The sequence below is a fragment of the Chinchilla lanigera genome, unplaced genomic scaffold, assembly GCF_000276665.1.
Source record: "Chinchilla lanigera isolate Chin_1 unplaced genomic scaffold, ChiLan1.0 scaffold00033, whole genome shotgun sequence".
Taxonomy (NCBI): domain Eukaryota; kingdom Metazoa; phylum Chordata; class Mammalia; order Rodentia; family Chinchillidae; genus Chinchilla; species Chinchilla lanigera.
This window is the reverse complement of record NW_004955434.1, coordinates 21,188,324-21,208,559: the sequence shown is the minus strand read 5'-3', so window position 1 is coordinate 21,208,559 and position 20,236 is coordinate 21,188,324. Positions and strand designations below refer to the sequence as shown.

General features: G+C 40.1%; 1 protein-coding gene across 2 annotated transcripts in view; it reads right to left on the bottom strand.

Moving 5' to 3' along the window:
* Adamtsl1 (ADAMTS-like 1) overlaps positions 1-20,236 on the bottom strand; it is a 462,751-nt gene that overhangs the window by 183,760 nt on the left and 258,755 nt on the right. For both annotated transcript variants that reach the window (XM_005388722.1, XM_005388721.2), the window contains exon 13: positions 19,915-19,999. In XM_005388722.1, coding sequence (XP_005388779.1) covers positions 19,915-19,999 — 85 coding nt within the window. The remainder of the gene's footprint in view (positions 1-19,914; positions 20,000-20,236) is intronic.

Genomic DNA, 20,236 nt, shown 5'->3' with positions numbered 1-20,236 from the left:
TTTATCTTCCAAAGTGAATTCTGGGTAAAGCCTAGAATATAAATGATACACAGACTGGGCCCTCCGTTCTCCTTGCCTGAAACATGCATGATCACCCTTAGTCTCTTTCCAGAACCTGGATGACAACACCAAAAGCACACACAGGGGGAAAAACATGCTCCTGACACTCCAGGAACCTGCTGTAGTGGCTGAAATGTATTTTTTATTCATCTTTTTATTGGTACTTGTATGTGGTACCTAATGCTTACATTTATCCTGTGGAGTTGGTACGTGTACATAACACGTCTTAATTCTGTTTTCTTCCCCTATCCTCCCGCCCCTCCCTGTCCCAATTCTTGGACCCCTTCCCATTTACAAAAGCTCGATTGCGGTTTTTTTCCAATTGCTTTCTTTCCTTCCCTTTTCTCTTCCTTCCATTCCCTCTCATCTCTTGTTCTCTTTCCCATATGAGAAAGGTCTCCCTACTGACTAGTATCTACCTTTTACTTTATCCTTTGATTATATTTTGGGTTTCTTATAAAAGAAAAACCATGTGATATTTAAACTTGTGTGTCTGACTCATTCCATTTAACATTATGGTCTCCAGGTGCACCCGTTTACCTACAAATGCCTCAAGTTCATCCTTCTTTGTGGCAGAGCAGTGCTCCGCTATATATAAATACCACATTTTCATTATCAAATAATCTGCTGTTGTTCATGTATTTCCAATCTAGCTATGATAAATTGTGTTGCTATAAACATGGGTATGCATATATCACTGTAATATGTGGACTTTAACTCTCTCAGGAAGATACCCAGCAGGAGAATAGCTGGGTCAAATGGAATTTCTATTTTTAATTTTTTGAGGAGTCTCCCTACTACTCTCCATAGGCTTTCGGTCCCACCAGCATTTGTTATTATTTGATTTCCTGATGATGGCCCTTATTTCTGGATAAGGTGGTGTCTCAGTGTTGTTTTAATTTGCATCTCTCTGATGGCCAGTGATGTTGAATACACCGGAGGAAAGACAGCATCTTTGATAAATGATGCTGAGAAAACTGAAGATCCACATGTAGAAGAATGAATCTAGACCCCTATATTTCAACGTGTACTAAACTAAAATCAAACTGGATAAGAGATCTAAGTGTTAAAACAGAAAGACTTAGTCTGCCGGAAGATGCCTAGGTAAAGCTCTTGAAGACATGGGCATAGTCAAGGACTTTCTGTATAGAACCCCAGTGGCACAAGAAATAATACCAAGAATCGACAAATGAGATCACATCAAATTACAAAGCTTCTGCACATCAAAGGAAACAGCCAACGGAGTGAAAAGACGCATACAGAATGAGAAATAAATTTGCCAGGTACTCCTCACATAGAGGACTAACAACTAGAATATAAAAAGAACTCAAAAAAATTAGACTCCCTCAGAAAAAGACCCAATCAAAAAAATGAACAATCAAAATAAATAAACACTTCTCAGGAAGAAGTACAGATGGTCAATAAATACATGAATCATATTGATTTTAAAGCAGCATATCTGAACAAAAATTGTGTGTGTGTGTGTGTATATGTGTGTGTTTGTATTTCATTTAGGGTTAATAGCAAAAACAATAAACTCTGCTTTATGTCTCCCAGACAAGAGTCTGATCAAATGGAAAGCAGCTTCCCTGGCATCTCCCAAGCCACTATCCACAGGCCTTCCTCAGTTTCACACCAATTAAAAACAATTTGGTTTTTAAGTGGCTCTGGCTCTTGGCAGTTGTCTTAATTCGTCCAGTGCACTCGACGTATAATAAGTGCACTCGAGTATAATACATTCTCTATTGTTGAAGGCAGGAGATTACATTTCAAAAGAAAAACATCTGATAGTGCAAATGACTAAGTGAAAAATAACTGTTTTATATAGGAAGCTTTTCCCTGTGTCCCTAGATCTCCCAACTCTGTATTTTCTATCTTGATTTTTCTGGCCACAAGTGGGAGGAAGCCAGGCCAGGGAGAGGGCAGGCAAGTTAGAAGCTTAAATTTCATGTTTAGATGTCTCATCTTGAATAGCACTTTCTGAGCCCAAGCCTTTCAAGTGGTTCCTATAAAACAGAGTGTAATCATTTATGTTTCTTAAATCAGTATATGAACCCTAATTTAAAAGTTTTCTGTTAGCTGCAGAATTGTCAGATGAATGACGGCTGGTAAAGTGGGTTCTTTAAGAGATTGGTGTAAACTTCAGAAGCAATGGTGTGGTTTCTATATTTAGTTTTCCTGTCTGTAGGAAAAAGCCACACCTGGGAAGTAGATGGTCTATGCTTCAGTCTGGTATTCCACTTGCAAATTTATCTGTGCATTTCATTAACAAAATGTCTGTGCTTAGAGTATTATCACAGTCCACTTTAAGAAATAGAAAACAGTAACAATCAAATTCACTCATAAAATCCCTAAGTGGCTTATTTTATTAGTGGCTATTACGGAGTCAGAAGCATGCACTGAAATAATAAAAACAATCACTTCATTAATTATAATGTTAAACAGAAACAATGTCCTATTGGTAAATTAGTCTCATGTTATTACAGATATTAGTCAGAGTTAGGCTTACATTTTATGGACACATGGTCTGTAACTAACACATTAACTTTCCCTTTTTTCTTATCCATTTTGAGATTCTCTTTCTTTCCCATAAATGTTAGTTTAAAAATATCATTGGCATTATTTAAAGTACAAATAGCTTTACAGGTGTATTATTTTGATGATGTAACCAGTTCCATGCTTTAGTTTCAAAATGTAAATTAACACAGGAAATCACGTTAGAGCATTTAATTTTGGTAGCTTGCAGTCATATTTTTGAACTACAAGTCTATAGGTGTGGATTTCTCTTTACTTTGTTTTGGTGCATGTTTTTGTGTGAAGGTGATGGTATGATATTACAGTGAAGTGGGGGAGGGAATAAATTGAATAATTTAGGGAAAAATTATGGAAGACATTAAAATGGATCAAAAAGATTGCTGGATATCCTCTTAAAAGCATCCTTTGTGGTTATCTTAGTCTTTCTTTGATGCTGAGCTATTTTACCACTCTGTAAGTTGCACAAAATTGATAATGTAAATGATTCTTGCCCACAAAAATGCATACAAATTTTGTCTAGTAGGATGTAACTGATCATCACCCTATCGAAAGATCAGTTTTACATCTATTTGTAAATTCATTTTACCGTTTTCATTCACCTAAATACACATGCTCCTCTTAAGTTACATTTGAGTTGGTTGCAATGACTCACTGGCTCCCTCATTCATTAATGAGGTGCAGTAGTTTCCCTTGTTTGAGCATTTACCTTTTGCAGTTTTAGTTAGCTGTGCTCAACTGTGGTCCAAAAATATTGCACAGAAAATTCCTGAAATAAACAGCTTATAACTTTTATTTGAGTATATTAGTGTAGCCATTCCATTTTATTATTAGTTACTATAGTTAACCTCTCACCATGTCTAATTTATAAATTAAACTTTGTTACAGGTATGTATGTATAGGGAGAATATAGAACATATAGGATTCTTGTACTATTTATGTTTGAGGCATCTACTGGGAGTCTTGGAGTTGTCACTGTAGATAAGAGAGGACCAGTATAAATAAAACTTTAGACAGACATTAATTTTATATTTACACAAGAAACATGGGGTTTCCCTTTTAAGAATTTTATTAAGTAATGGCCACAGAAGAATCTAGAAAGTCATATATTGAAAATATAAAATATTATTTGACCCTAAGCAAAATATCTTTTCCATAAATATGTCAGTTGAAGGCAAAAAAGTACAGACTTCATTAATAATAATACATTATTCCACATTGCCTGTATCAGTCAGCTTCCCTATTGCTAGGACACAATATTTGACACTCAAAATTTAAAGAAGGAAAGGTTTAATTTGACTCGTGATTTTAAGTCCAGGGTTGCAGCTCTCCAAAGTAGGAATATTACGGCAAATAAGAGTGGTGGAATAAAGACGGTTAGCTCACGGCAGCAAAGAAAAAGCAAGGGCATAAGACTAGAGAGAAAGGAGTGAGGGCCCAGATAAAATATCTAAGGTCACACCTTCATGCCCCACCGAGATATACCTGGAAATATGCTCCACCAATCCTGTGGACAACTACTGAGCCAATCAATAAAACACAATCAAGCCTAAGTATCACACAGCACAGCTTTCAACACTTCTCCTGAAACTGTACTTAATCTCCAAATAAATGCAAGGTCATAATTCTGCCAAACATTATACAACTATTATATCTACAACTGAAGACACAATAATCCTTTGCCAATGTTTCAAAAGTTATGGCACTTTTAAAAAATGTCCAAGTCCAACTCCCTCTGAGACTTGAGGCAAACTATTAGCTATGCACTTCTGTAAAAGTCAAAATCAAGTTACATAATCCCAAGATACAACGGCACAGGTTAAACACTGCCATTCCAAAAGGGAGAGATGGAAGGATAGAAAAGAATTGAACTAGAACAAGACTGAAACCCAGCAAGGCAGCCACCAGTCCTGTAGCTCCACCCATGGTATCCTGGACACACGGTGGTAAAAAGTGAGTTCTAAAGGACTTGGCAGCACCACTCCTATGGCCTTGCCTAGTGCAGCACACACAGCCTCTCTCTTGGACTGGCTCCTTTCATGGCCTGCTTTCCTCGGCAGCTGTTCCATGTTGCTGGCATCTCTGACTTCCTGAGGTCTCCACTGCACCTTTGATTTCATTTCCAGCGTCTTGCACTGCCTTCTCAGAGACTCCTTGCCTGGCCTCTCAGGATTTCCTTTGAAATCTGGGTGGAAGCTTGCCTGTCCCTATAACTCTTGCATTCTGCATGCTAGTAAAACCGGAATCATGTGTATGACGCCAAGAACTAGTTCAGTAGAAGCAGTAGCCAGGGCTACTCAGACTGTGGCTTGTCCAGCCTCTGAGTGCTTGGATAGCTGAGCACGGAAATGATTCCTGAGAAACGAATTCTCTAGGAGGCCCTCTTGAAGCAGAGGATTCTTTACTCAATAGAAAGGTTGGCACTTTGGCACCCTGAACCTGCAATATTGGGCTCTTACTGATTCCTGAGATGTTCTCCTGGAGTCTTTCTTTTTGTCCTGGTACAAAGTACTTGGTTTCTTTTTAATGCCACTAATGCCTTTAGCAACCATGCCTCCTCTGGCTTCAACTTTACATGTGGTTTCTTTTAGGCCAAAATTTAAATTTTTCATAGATTTTTGTTCTGTTCATTTTCCTCATTGTTCCTACATATCTGGCTAAAAGAAGCCAGCAGTACCCATGCCACAACCTGAATGTTAGGCTGTCTTGAAATTTCTTCTGCCAGATTAATTAGTTCCTAATCCTTAATCTCAGTCTCTTGCAGAGTCTTAGGTCATATGGAAAATGTTGGCAAATTTTTTTCCAGAGTGTGACATACATGCCTTCTAGTCCAAGTGCCAGCAGGATTCCCAGCCAGAATCTCCTGAGCCTAGCCTTTATCATCCATATTCCTGTCAGCATCCTGGTCTCCGCTTCTACCAGAATCACCCATCAGTCCTTGTTTGCAGCATTTTAAGGCTTCCCTACCCTGCATCTCCAAACTTTCCAAACTCTTCCTTCAGAGCAGTTCCCAAGGGCTCTAAGCCACATGCTCTGGTACAGTAGTGGTGATGACTGCAGTGCTTCAGTATTTTCTGTATTAGTCAGCTGCCCCTTCACTGGAACACAATACTAGACACCCACAATTTAAAGGAAGAGATGTTTAATTTGGGTCATGGTTTCAAGATGATTCAGTCCATTGTTAGCGGGCTCCAAGAAAGAAACTTCATGGCAGAGAGTCTTGTCCCTCTGCAAAGTTCTTGGTTTCTCTTTAGATCGTGGAAGTTGTGGATAATAGCAGGAGGACAATTCCAGAGAAGGGGTGAGGGACCAGATATAGTAGAACCCAAACTCACCCCTCTGTGCCACACCCAAACACACCCAGAATTGTGCTGCTCCAATATGGTGGGTGGCTTTCAATCCAATGAGTTTGTCACAATCCTCAATTTACTTTTAATCCAGTCTTCATTTTTCTTATTCTTTTAGTTTCATAAGTTGGCTCTTCTGATTCTGGGAAGTTCTTAAAGCATTACAGACTATGATTCTTAGGACAAAGGGTAGTTTTTTACATACAGCCTGGGCATTTGGGTCTGAAGAAGTTTTGGGTGTATGAGAAAATAATTGCTGCTGCTGGGTAAAAAAATGTAACTTGGAGTAGGGAAAGGGAAAGAGCTTCTGCTTCTACTTTCATCTACTTCTCGGTTTCATAAAAGATCAGAGCTCTCACATAAAAACTCTCTGTTTAATGTCTCTCAATGGAATTAAACATGAAGATTTAAAAAAGTACTTTAAAACTATATAAACAAGAAAACTGCTGAAAAATGTTACAAATGGACTACACCTCTTCAAATGAACCACTTTTGGAATTTTCAAGTTACTTGTAAAATCCATAATTCTAAAGTGACTTTACAAATGATTATTTAGAAGTACTGCTGGAGCATTAGATTTTGGGCAATAGCTACCCCACATACATCACTCTGCATTCCCTTAGAATTGGAGCTAAGTCATCCCAAAGAAATGGGAAGCTAACTTGTTATAAAAGATGTTCAGTTAAGAACAAGTACATAATCTGAATGTGCAATTAGGAGAATATTTTTCAACCTCTATTAGTTTACAATTCTCTGAACCTCATATTGAGGTCACCAAGCAAATTTTTTTTTCCATTTCTGTCCAGGATATCACCACACAAAACCTCTGAGAGCGCCGTTTCTTTGTATACTCCTCGAATCCCTAAGCACCATGCCCTGGCTGTATGGTCTTCAGCAATGTAAGGTGCCCTAGTAGCTTTACCAAGAACAGAATAATTCTAGACGTTAAAATGCAAGTGACAACTTTTACAGAGTCACTGATTCAGTAAAACTATTTGAAAAGAAAAACATCAGTGACTGCCTTTGTCTAAGGCTGTTAACCTGTAATAGTTTGAGGGAAGGACCAGTTCCCAAACATATAAGATAGTATTGGGAGAGCTATATTTAGTGGCATTTTCCAAGTAGCAGATTTAGTTTTCTCATAATAATGATGAAATTCATTTTGGGTTCTCTGGGAAGCAGCTGGCCCCTCTGCAAGAATGCCTCAAGGATTTTCTTGCATAAAATATTCAGTACCAGAATTAGGAGAAGAAAAGCTGACTGCATTAAAGAGCGCACTTTCCTTTCAAAGAGACTTTATACTAGAAGGAAATGTTGTGGGGGACAAGCTCTGTGACCGTGCCAATGCACCCAGCGATTACTGGGCTATTTTAGAGCCTGAAACTCCTATCTCTGAGTGCTTTGTTACAGTCATTTGGCAGTTCTGGTCTGATTTTTCTCTGAGCTGGTTCAGACAAGATCCAAGTGCTGCTAAAGGAGGGACATGTTGACTGTTATGAAGCTGTTCCTCTTTAATAGTAAGGAGAATAACCAGCAGGAAAACAGCTGATCATCAGTTTCTAAGAGTAGTAGCTTCAAATCATCTGCTCGTCTTGGCAAATCCAATCCTCATCTACCCAGTGTCCAGTGGCACACAACACAACTGACAACAGAGTTACTCTCAAAGTCCTTCTCTTGAATTACACGAGGCCCAGCTCTTCTGGCTCTCTCCTCTGGTTACTGCCATCTTAGTCTCCTTTTCTTGTTCTTCTCCTGCCCTCAAACTCTAAATATTGCTGGGCGCAGGTTCAGTCTTGTGCTATCTTCTAACATGTTTATCGATGATTCCTAGTTTCAGATGTCATCAGTGTACAGAGAATTTCTAAGTACTCAATCTTAGAATTTTTTCTTTGAAAAGAATAAAATTAATTTAATTAACCAAAAATGTATATAGGGATTCTCAAGTGCCAGGTTAGGACCTATAAAGCACCATCCTTGGTGCTTCATAAATTAAAGTTGTTAAATCCTAACAAGAACCTGGCGAGATAAGAACTATTATTAGCCCCACTTAATATGTAGATGAGGAGGCTGAGGCACAAGCCACATAGTAAGGTTTCATGCTCTACTTTTATGTTTAAAAGGTATCTCTAATTTAAAATATCTAAAATGAAACTCATGATTTCCCCCCTTCCTAAACTATCATTTCCCAGTCCTTTCTGTCACAGTAAATGTTTCTCCTGGCCGCCGAATGGCTCAAGTAAAAAAGAAAATCAAGAGTTGTCTTTGATTCCTCAGCTTCTTTCACTTTCAACTGATCACCAAATTCTAGCAATTCTTTGTTGAAAATATATCTTAATCTCATTTAGTTCTCTCCATCTCTGCAGCGACCACTTATCACTGATGTAATAGTGACAATAATAGCTAACATTTATACTTTTTACTTCATGCATTTTACATATATAATTCAATGTAACACTGTTGGGAAGCGGGTACTGTTGGGTACGTCGTGAAACGGCCATGAGGGATGATGAAATGTTGGTGCTGTCTAGCACGCTCGTAGGTCAAATTCTGTGAGTATATGGACATGGATTTTCTCTGGCTGGTCTATTTTACAACTCTTTAGAGACCAAAGTTTCCTCACAGAGGGCTGGTGATGATACAGATGTTTCTTGTCCCATAATGATGGAAATTGTTTTTGTGCTCATGTTAATGCAAATGATTTTGTCTATTGGAAAAAACAAACTTTTCTCAATCTAATTCTTCTTTGTATTAGTTTTTAACCTCATGGCTAGTTTCCTGAATAATCTGTGAAGTAAATACAGTTTTGACATGAGTTCACAGTTTGTATTTTCATAACAATCATACTTAGCTTTTTGAAAATTATATTTTAATAGTACTATCTTCATCCCAGTTTTGAGACAATGAGGTTGGGACAGAGATTTCCAAGGTCATATTCCCGAGTAAACGGCAGAGTCAGGATCCAAAACCCAGCCCTTGGTCACACTTCTCACACCTCCCTGCTTTGCCTTTTGGGTTGCGAGGCAAAGCATGGCCACCAAAGCTACCATTGTCGCTTCTGCACCACCTCAACGCCACTGGTTATCTTCTACTTCTGCCACGCTCCACATTCCAGTCTTCACAGGGTAGCCAGAGGTGCTTTAAAATGTAAAGCTTTTATTTCCCACTATACCCAGAAAAAAGACAAACTCCCTCCCAAGGTTACATCACACCGGGCTCCATCTTCCTCTCCCTGCCCTACCCCAGTCTCCGCCCTACTCCAGTCCCCGCCCTCCAGCTCTATTTCTCTTCTTTCACTTCCTTAAATGTGTGTAACTCTTTCCTGACTCAAGATTTGGGCCCATGTGGGTCATACCTTGGATAACCTTCTTGCTCTGTCTAAGTTTAAGAATAATCCCTAGTTATTCTCAGGCCTCAGCTCCCATGTCCCTTCCCAAAGAGGAATTCCCTGATCTCCAAACCTACAGTGTCCCATTAGTCTCTGAGAGCACTCTTTCATTTTCTGATAGCAGTAACCAGGCTGAGATAATCACTGTGTGAATCTTCATGAAATGGCCATCTCTTCCACTAGACCAAATCTCTGTGAAGGTAGAACTGTATTTTTTCAGATGAATGGTAAACAGGAAATCGGGTGATGAGTGATGTGGTATTGGGCTCACTCTGGGGCTCAAAGACAAGAACCAAGCCAGACAAAGAGGCAAGAGCCAAAAAAACTCTAAAATCATGATTAGACTTCTTTATGTAGATATTGGCATGAACAAACAAAAACCCTTTTCCACTGTAAGTGTTTCTTATGGTCTCTTAAAATTATTGTACCCAAATTTTGTAGCCATAGTGAACTTATTCATTTATATTTTTTATAGTTATACTTAGGCAGTATGTGCTGGCCTCTTATCTGGATGAGAAGTTATGTAGTCACGTAGCTTAAGGCAGGTTTAAATTCTATATCTACCATACATAAATAAAATATCAGTGAAATGCTATATTTTAGAACAAAAAGACTTTGAGGTAGATGTTAGCTTCAGTAATTTACACATGACTCTCTGGTCAAATACTGCCTTATCTTACCTCCAACTACTCAACAGAGAAGGCATTCTGGAGTATTCTGGAAGTGTTCCTAGGTTAGAGGTAATTAAGAAGAGCTGTTATTTATTTAATTTACCCTTTGAAACTCAAGATACACAAAGTTTGGGGGAGAAATGGGAGATAGAATATTAAGCAAATGTAGCAGACACAGATGTAGCCAAATTATGCCCTTCACACATGAAAAATGAGAACATGCCACTTGCTTCGGGCCACCTTTCTTTCCCTATGCTTTTCTGACCTATGTCAACAGGACATGATTTGAAAGTTTTCTTTTCCTTGAGGATTGTCTGACTATTTAAAAAGCCACTTCCCAAAGGGACGCAGATGCCGTTATAGCTGACAATGCTATCAGTTCATTTGTAGTTCTCACCTTAGTACGAGATTGTAGTTTTAAATCCATATTAGTTTCCCTGACTTTGATAAAATCGAAAGTATTGTAAACTCACAATACTTTTATGAATCATTCTTCTTTATATGGAGTGAAATTAGTTTATCTTGCCATTTTGTATAGGTTTATTTCCCTTAATTCAACAAGTTTGGCAAAGCTTTCCAATGAAAAGTTTAGTTCATTAAATATGACCTTAATGGACTTAACATATATTGGTGGTGAAAGGGTCCATACTTTATTTTGGCACACAAGGATCCCATTAATTTATCTTCGTCACTCTCTAAGGCTCAGCTGAGCAACAGTTTAGATTTCGCTCTCTAAAGGTAGCTGCAGCATGAGCTGTAGTGGTGACAGTGGGAGGGGCTGGCAAACTGAGAACTGCTTGAGTTGTAATAAAGGCTTTTCAACTGACGGCATAAAAATGGCTCTGTCTGCTCTCTTCAGTGTATTATTGATTTTGCTGTCTCTCTGCATGCTGGGATAAGTCTGTGGGGATCAAGTGTATTTAACTCAGAGTTGGGGAGGTTCTTTTCCACCTAAACACTTTCTGAACTTTCCTTATTCATTTTTGAAATGTTCCACCTATCTCTTTGTTATTCAAATAAAGATGACTAAACTGTGTCCCTTACAATGAACCCTGGGCTAAATAAAAAGTGTGGTACTTATAAATTCACAGGGTCAGAGAAGTATAGAAGAGAAGCCATGAGATGGTGTTAGCTAGGAACTACTAGCTGAATTCAGGGCTACATAGTATGGTTCATAGTACATAGTATGGTTCTTGCCCAAACACCATTAGAAAGGTATACAAAGCAAAAACAACATCTGCATCAATTTCTCCATTTATAACAGGGGATTAGTGCACATTTTAACTCTTAAATATTCTCCCACAAGATGAAGGATGCCAGAAAAACCTAGTCACAGCAATGTAACATTTCCTGCATACCAAATACTTTGCATATATTAACTTAATTCTTATGATAACCCTATGATGTAGAAACTATTACTACACTCATTTCACAAATGAAGACATACACATTGAGCCTATTGAGCTCAATGTCTTTCCCAGGTTTTGCTGTTGCTCATGGGGATCTAACACCCGCACGCAGCAGTCTGTCACGGCAGCCTACACAGAACACTGTGCACACAGCTGCGGTGTGTGAAGGGCTGATCAATAATTAAATGGCTTTTTAAAACTTTGATCCTAGCAGGGCTGTTTCCTTGTTGGGTCATACAAATACAGAGCCTCATCCTGCACCAACTCACATAGCTGGTGCTTGATGAATCTGGGAAAAAAATACCAACTTTAGGAAACTATCGGTGGTTTCTGTAGCACTGTTGTCAACACATAGGAAGAAATTGCTGAAGAACAAACTGATATAAAATATCTCATGATTTACAAAGAACATTCAGTAATATTTGGCCAAGTACTAATTTTGAAATCAAAACCAGATTTAGAAAAAAACACTCATAATCTGCCAGGACAGAACAGCTGGGAACCTAAGAGGTGACAGGAGGGGTGAATGTCTCTGCCTTGGAGAGAAGGCAGTTACGCAAAAGTGGGGGTAAAAGAAAAAGTCCAACACAGAGGACAAATGGAGAGAAAATTGGGTTGGACGAAAACCCAGTGTTTAGAGAGTACGTGAGGGGAAGCCAGGCCACCCCAGGTCACGGTAGTCCACATTCAACGCCAGGGCCCACATGCATGCCATCTTGGGGGAGGATCAGACTGAGGAGGCAGCTGGCCCTTCAGTGATGGTCTGGCTGTGTGAATAGACTCAGAATTACCCTATCCTCCCCCCCCCGGGGCACTGTGAAGTAAGAGTCACCCAGTATGGAGATTCAGAGAAGCCAAAAACAGAATGGGGCAGAACCAACAGCCATGCACCCAAGCCTCTGCCTACTGTTGAAACAAAGAAAGCACTCTAGTGCCCGTGAAGGGCAGGGTGCACCCTCACTGTTTAAGGAACTAGTGCACCAGCGCTGGTGGGCAGTGGGAGGCTGAGGACAGGTAAGGATGCCCAGCACAGAAAAAAATAATGATGTCGCCCATTTCTCTCACATGCAATGGGGATGCTCTACACAGACTACTCAGCACCTATCATGGCTCCCTTCTAGGTGTCCCCCTAAATCCTCCTCTGCTCATAGGTGGGACTTTGGGAGGTGGCTGGGTCATGGGGCGTGATACTTATCAGCGGATTAGTCTACTGGTAAGTTTATAGATAAATGTGATCTGGAAGTTGAAGCCTGCTTGGAGGAGTTGGGTCACTGGGGGAGTAGTCAGAAAGGAGTATGCTCCCCTCCTCGACCCCTCTGTGTCCTGCCACCGTGCCATGCACTCTTTCTCCTCTGCCAGGCCCCTCTGCCATGTCACGCTGCCTTGGAGCTGGCCGATGGTGGACCGAAACCTCTGCAAACTGTGAGCCAAACCAACCTTCTCTCCTTTGAGTTGTGGGTGTCAGGTGTGGTGTCCCCGTGACAAGAAAGTGACTCAGGCAGTGTTCTACCCGGGAGGCTCTCACAGGGACCCCAGCAACACTTAGCTGAGAACTGCAGAAGGCAAGGAAAACCAGTTCTGTGACAAATCTACGAGGAGGAGTCGGAGAGGAACTTGGCGGAGAGGAACAAAGTGGACACTGTCCTGCTGTTTCTCCCAAACCTGGACAGGCCTGGGATCCTGTTCCTGTGGGATCCTGGTCCTGTTCGTGCCCCCCACACACGGCGGGGGGATCCTCAGCCCAGCCTGAGAGTAGCACGAGGTCCTGTGGTCCTGTGGGTGGGGCGGAGACAGACAAACGTCGGTGGGCAGAGAGTGAGTGGCACTTGCGCTGGTGGCTTTTTGGATGTTAGGCAAGGAGAGCCTGGAGGGGACACACAGAAATGTGTGCAGTATTTACCCCTCCAAACTGATTAAGGCAGTTGGATCTATGGAGGCCTGCAGGGGTCGTGTCTGGAGCATAGCTTGCAACCAGCGTCCTGTTCTCAAAGGGAGCAGCCGCTCTCAGCTTTGGGCAGGCAATTTCTGCCCCATAGGAGGAAAACTACTTGGCTGATTGAGGTCAGAGTGTGATGCCCGTGTAGGGAAGGCTGTGTGGACACTCTGGGTTGATGACGTAACACCTGCGTGAAGCTTTTGTTTTTTATTTCTACTGTTGCTTTGGTAGTTGAGTTATTGTATCCTTGCTGCTTTATTAGATTTGGATCATTTGGGTCATGTTTTGCTTCATTTTCCCATTACTGTTTCTATTTTTTCTTTTGGTGCTTGCTTCTTTAATGGCATTTGTTGGTTATGACACCTGAAGGATCAAGGTTCTCCCTTTTGACCTGTTTTCTCTGTTAGTCTTTCCTAGTCTCCATTCCCTTCCTGCTCTTCATTATTCTGTCTTCCTCATTACAGAAGTCTCTCGCCTTTGCCGTCCTTCTCCCACTTGTCCAACAGCATGCATAAGCAGGGCCTGTCTCAGTGCAGTAGGGAAGAGTCAGCCATGCTACAAACTAAACCGTCCACTGAGGAGCATGTCAGGGCGACTCCTCCTCAGTCCAAATGCGCTTCCACCATCTGCGTGCCCCTCCTACCCACCCAAGCGTTCTCTCATGCTCCCTCCATGCTATTGCTTTACCAAACTATAAAAGTAATATTAACAGAGTCCAACTTCCCACTGATTTTTTACCTGCTGATATTTCTTTTCTTCCTTTCTCCCCACCAACACACTCCCTTCCTGTACCCTTTCCTCCATGTCCCCGGCCCTCATCTCAGATAAGCCACAGATAACCCTGTGATTGTCTGTAAGGTACAGTGACAACAGGGTGAAACTATCAACACATTTTAATGCTTAGATGTTTGGATCTGTTCACTTGTTACACCCGGCAGAAAGTCTCTCCTGACAACAGGGACAGGGTCCAGCCCAATCACATTAAACAGGCTGAAGTGGTAAACAAAGCTGCTGGACAAATAAATAACAAATAAGTCAAGAACACCTCACTGGAAAACAGAACCTAACGAAAGAGGTCCTCATATCAACAACAAACGCTCTTCACTGTATTTGACCCAAGCTCCTAGCACAAAACGAAATAAAATAATTAGGAACACGAAAAAATATGGTAACAAAATGCCCTCCCAAACCCCAATTCTCTCAGAGCAGATGGGAGAGGAAAGCAAACACCGAACAGCTGAGCTGTACAAAGCTTGAAGAAGTAAAAAACCCCAGCAAGCTCAAAGGCACATAACCAAAGAGACAGGACAGCTCCCACACAAAGTGATCAGTGCGGCTGTAGGAGGAACAGATATAGCACTGGAAGAGCGGACCAAGATGGTTCAAAACAGAATCAGCATAAGCGCTGATTCTGCCTGGCCAGCGTGAGGCTTTGCCTCGGCCATATGTCAGTTCTTTCTTATTAGTGTGTGTAATATGTAACGAGTGTGTTCAGTGTGGTGTGCTGATTCACTTACATCTTGCTTCTTCATCCTTTTTACTTTTCTATTCTCATCCCTCCCTCCAATTCTTGAAATTAAATGCTTTAGTGTTTTTGAAAAATCCCATAGTTCTAATGTTCAACCCTGTGCGGGATGAACACCCTTTTTTGTTGGTTAAATTTCGCTCAGATGAGATGACTGTCGATTCTTAAGAAAGAGATCTGTTTCTACACATACAAGGCTTTCCTTGTTATTTCCTATGGCCTGAGACTTATCAAGAAGACATAATTTAGGTCCTTATACTGAGACTATAAATAGCACTATCGGGATCCATTCCTAATATTGGCTCACTACAATTATTTGGGGGAAATATGAAGATGTATACCATGTAGTTAAGATTTCTGGCCACTTTTTTTGTAAAGTATGAATTCACATTCTTAGATAATTTACAGGGTAAGGATATGAACTAATATAAACATATGCTTAAGTATTGTATATTTAAATCCTATTTTCATCGAGGTAAGTGGGGCATTAGTGAACAGAGGATCACCATGGTAACCATCAGGCTTTCTCTCTGTGTCTAACTTCTTGTGTGCTCTGTTCACATGGGCACATGACAGAAATGTCCTTTCACATCCTGAGATGTCACCACGGCTGACCTGACGCCATCTGGCACTCAGGGATCACTGCCGCCTTCTGTCTACTTGCCTTTATCTTCTTTCTCCTCTTTCTTCCCCATGGTTCACACTAAGATTATTTATGGAAATACATTTAAGGCCTGGATATTACACTAGAGCCTCCAAATGGTATCCTAACCAGGTAGAGCTGCTGGCTGAGCATCTGCTAAGAAAACCAAAGCTTTTTTCAAATGTAAGATCAAGGTACAAGGGGCACCCAGTCTTACTTTTCAGAAGACAGCATCGTTCAGGCTTCACACCTGCTGAACGCCAGCTAGGTGGGGAGAGATGGCTAGTCACAAGGCTGTGCTGAGCACACAGTCTCCCAAGCACCCGATATACCCACTAAATTATTCCAGCCTCAGGAGAACTACTAGCAGCGGAAGAGAACCCGGGTAAGAACTGGCTTTGCCGAGCTCCCAGTCAGCCCTCATTTCTCTATCTTGTACGTCGTGGTTTGCACAGCAGGAAGTTGGGAAGAGAAAGGAAGGGCAGCTGGATCGTTCCGGCTAGTTCTTTTTCTCGGTCCTGGTTCTCTTAGAAAACATGCTCCCAGGGCTCAGGTGGTCTGTTAGTGACCTGAGGGAGTTATGGAAGTGAACAATTTACTTCTTATTCCATATCAGGTAAGGCTTTTGAGGAAGACCTATTGTATAGCTTTCTGTTCAGTAAGATTTCTTTATATGGCCTGGTGGTCACCATTGTATCATTTTCTCCTTAAGAAATTAAGTCAATAAAAGGGCCGTAATATGCACTGGCCTCTAAATGGTTGTGACGTGTGTGCTTACATTTCAAGCAAGTCTGCAGGAAGGTAGAAACAAGAGAGATGGGAACTCTGTCAGTAATTTATTTTAAATTGTACCTAACACTATAACTGTGGCACCACATTGTAGTTCTGACACACCACCAAGTAAAAGTAACCCTTTGGGAGGGTTAAAGTCGTTCCCAAATATTTTTCAGGGGCAACAAATAGCCTTAACCTCACATTCAAATAATGTGTCTTAACACCTCTTTTGTCATTTTGAGGCAAATTAAAACAATCATACTTTGAACAGAAACAGAATCACAACAGCAGAAATCTAAACACAAATCCTTCTGTGTTAACTGGCTAGCAAGGATTTTTGATTGATTCTTCAGTTGGCAATCTGGGAAGCAAGTTTCCTGTATTACACCTGTTTACAAGGCTGTTTGATGAGCTTCATTGGCTAAAGTGCCTTCTCTGCCTGCTCCCAGCTTGGGTTTGGATCTAACTTGTATTGTCTTGCTCAATGGGAAAGATGAAAAATAACTTGCTTAAAGATTTTTGCCACTTCTTGTCAGGAAAAACACATATAAACATATGTTTGAATCAAGGCAAACCACAGCCATCAGTGAAAAATCAGCTCAGAGGGTTTGACTCCCACAGATGGGTTACAAAATTATTTTTACATACCAAGAAAATACATTCATCACAATATTCTTACCTTCGTACCATATGCATCATGTACATCATACAGAAGCTATTCTGCTCTGGGGACAAGACAACGAACATCTCGAGGTATTTTTGAATCAAAGCCACAGCTTTATATGGTGCGTTTCTATGACCACGCTGTGGTCCAATCTGCATATGTATTTCAATGATTCTAGGAGACTGATATCTGTATTCATGTATTCTACATGGTGTTTAGTTTAGTGGAACCATAATGCCATTACATTTTTCTATTTTACAAAGTTTTAGTTACTTCTTGGCAGGTCATCTTTAGTCTTTTATCATAGTTTTCTTCTACACATGACTTACCGAGGTTGCTTTCCAACATCTTTTTGGCCAGAGTGCTAACCAATCTTTTTTCTTACATTTTAGGGTTACTAAAAATATCTAACATTCAGTCAGGGCATCTCCATATGCTAAAGACTTAAGCATAGTGATTTTCTTGTGTTATTTAATGAGACAGGCTGTTGATAATATTTTCACTTTCCATCTGGGGAAATAAATGATATTTGCTGCTTTGCTACAGAACTCACCAGTGTTAGCTGAAGCCAAAGCAAGAGATAATAGTTCTGGAGCCCTGTTCCCGCCTTGCGGCAGTGCTCCAGCAGGGACAGCGCAGCTTCTAAACATGAACATGCAATGTAGGCAACGTGAGTTTCTACGGCGGGGAGAAAGAATGACTTGCTGACAGTACACCATTCTTTCATTATGCTTTGGAGAGCAATTACAGGTTGTTACTCACATTTAGAAACTGGCCTATGTGGTTTTAAGAAGAAAGAATTAAGACCATACAAAATTTTGTTTTTCAAATTCAAAATCAGTTTTTAAAATGTGACACTTAGGGTTTTTCCTAGGGTTTGGTGTATCAGACACATAAAATGTATTAAAATGTGGAAACCATAAACCTTTCACCCTACAGCTGTCATTTATTTCATTTTGATATAAAAGTAATTGTTGTTCTGAGCATAATTGTATACATTTCCTTTATGTTGAACTCCAATTACTGTCTACTTCAATTCAGATTAATCCAAGACGGCAATTCCATCACACTGAGTCACAGTTAATAGTCTAATACATGGCTACAGTTTCAGTGGCTAAAACTGTGTGTTTAACTACTTTAAAGCTCTTATTAAGATTAAAGTTAAACAAAAAGCACCTTAATCAGACCTTTAGTGGAAAAGCACACATTACAAAATATGGGTGACCATGGTCAATGTGATACTTCAGTAGAAGTTTTCAGCTCAGAAGTATTTACCAGCAGGGAAGAAATATAATTATGAGTATGAAATATTTTCTTCAGTTTCAATTTTGTTTGTTTATTTCTTTTGGATGTTCTATCCTTTAACATTAGCCAGAATGCAGCGTTACATAGATAGGAGTGTGGTTCAGACTGGATGACAAGATACAGTGCCCGAGAGAGTTTACGTAAAATAATTAATCTTTGGTTATAACATGTTTAACCAAAGGACACTTCTAAGGAATAAGTAGCTCCAACCACATGGCATCTTCCTGTATTTTAAGTAGGACTTTAATGGATTAAGGAGTTAGTGCCCCTCTAAAATAAACTGCTCACTTCCTCTTTAGTGATAAGAAGGCCGGTCAAATCAGCGCCAGCAAGACACACAGAGGCAGAGGGGCAGAGAGACAGAGGGAGAGAGAGAGAGAGAGAATATTTTTCTCCATATAACCACTTACAGGTTGCACTGTGATTCTTAACCACTGTCTTTCTTCCAATGTTCTGCCATGGTTAGGCCAAAAATCCTGCTGCGGTAACTTTATAGCACAGAAACAATTTATGTTTTGCTTAGTTGTCCTTTTATGTAAAAAATGTTTCCTTTAATATACGTACCATCTTTCTGTGAAATCAAGTGTCTTAATACAATTTATTTACAAGTGACCTTTTGTTATTGTACAAATCTGTACTTTGATTTCTTTCTGAATCTCTTGCTATTTTGATTAAGATTCTAAATTTTGTGTTGTGGAAAACCACATGGAGTTTGAACTCAGGATGGATCTGAGAAAATTCTAAACTGCATTTGAATTTATAGATTACAGTGTTTATTTTTATCTCTAGAGAAATTTAAACTGTGGGTTGAATCTGAGGACCTTTTCATATCCTACATGCAATACTGTGAACTCCTAGAGGATGGGTGACGTGCTGTAGGCACCCAGGACTAATACAGAATCTTGCAAATTAATTGGTCTAGAAAAATTTCAACCTAAAAAATTACTTTGGTCATAAGCAAAATTTCTCCTAAGCTACATTTCCTTATCTGCAGAATAATGCAGCTGGTATGCTTACCCATGGTTTCTAGTAGAACCAACATATATTGATCAGTCAATCAATAGGATTTTGTCTGTCTTCCTTGTTTTCTTTTCTGAAGCAGATGGCAAATGTGCCTAATGATCCTACAAACTTCATGCCCTGAGAAAATTGAACAGGTATGGGACCAGGAGTAAATGAAACCAAGACCTGGTCTTCTGGCTTACCATTTCCAGCAAGAAAGGTGGGAGGAAAAGCTACCAAGTTCCTCTGTACTCATATAGATTCCACTTACACATTACTTTTTATGAGGGGCTATAATGTAAAGCTGGGACATAAGGAGTATGAAAAGTTGCCCAGACTTTCACACTGAATCTATTTTCTACTGTCAGACACAGCCTGGGCCTTCTCACCTTTGGCCTCTTGCCAGGAGAAAAAGGAGGGTCCGATTTTGGAGAAGGTGCAGGCATGCCACCTGCCTTTTCCTAATTCATTCATTTAGACTCAAACAGGGTGAATCTGAGAAGATTTGAAATTGCCTTTGAAGATAATTAAACTTTTAATAAACATTTTTAATCCATAACGATGATTACACCTATTTGGAACCCATGAAAACCAGAGCCAGTGAGACTGTTGTTTTTAAACTATGAACTTCAAAAGAACTATTTGTGCTTCCAAAACTTACGAGGGCTCCTCTGACACAGCAGCTCCTTCTTCTAGCTCTTGAGCTTGCTTGTACCATGGCAGCTTGGCCTCCACTGGGAGTTTCTCTGAGGATTAAGTACATGGGAGAAGAGGTGAGTACCACTCTAGGACTTTAGAGACATTTCTGCTGTCCTCACAGACTTAGAATTGTACTAAGCCCAGAAGTTTTATGTTGATAACCCTAATTAATAAATTTTATGTAATTGCTGCCTCGGGGGATGGATTTATCAAGAAAAGTGGAATCAGGTTTCAAAAATGTTTAATAATACTAGTTTCTGTACATATGATTCCTCTTTATATTA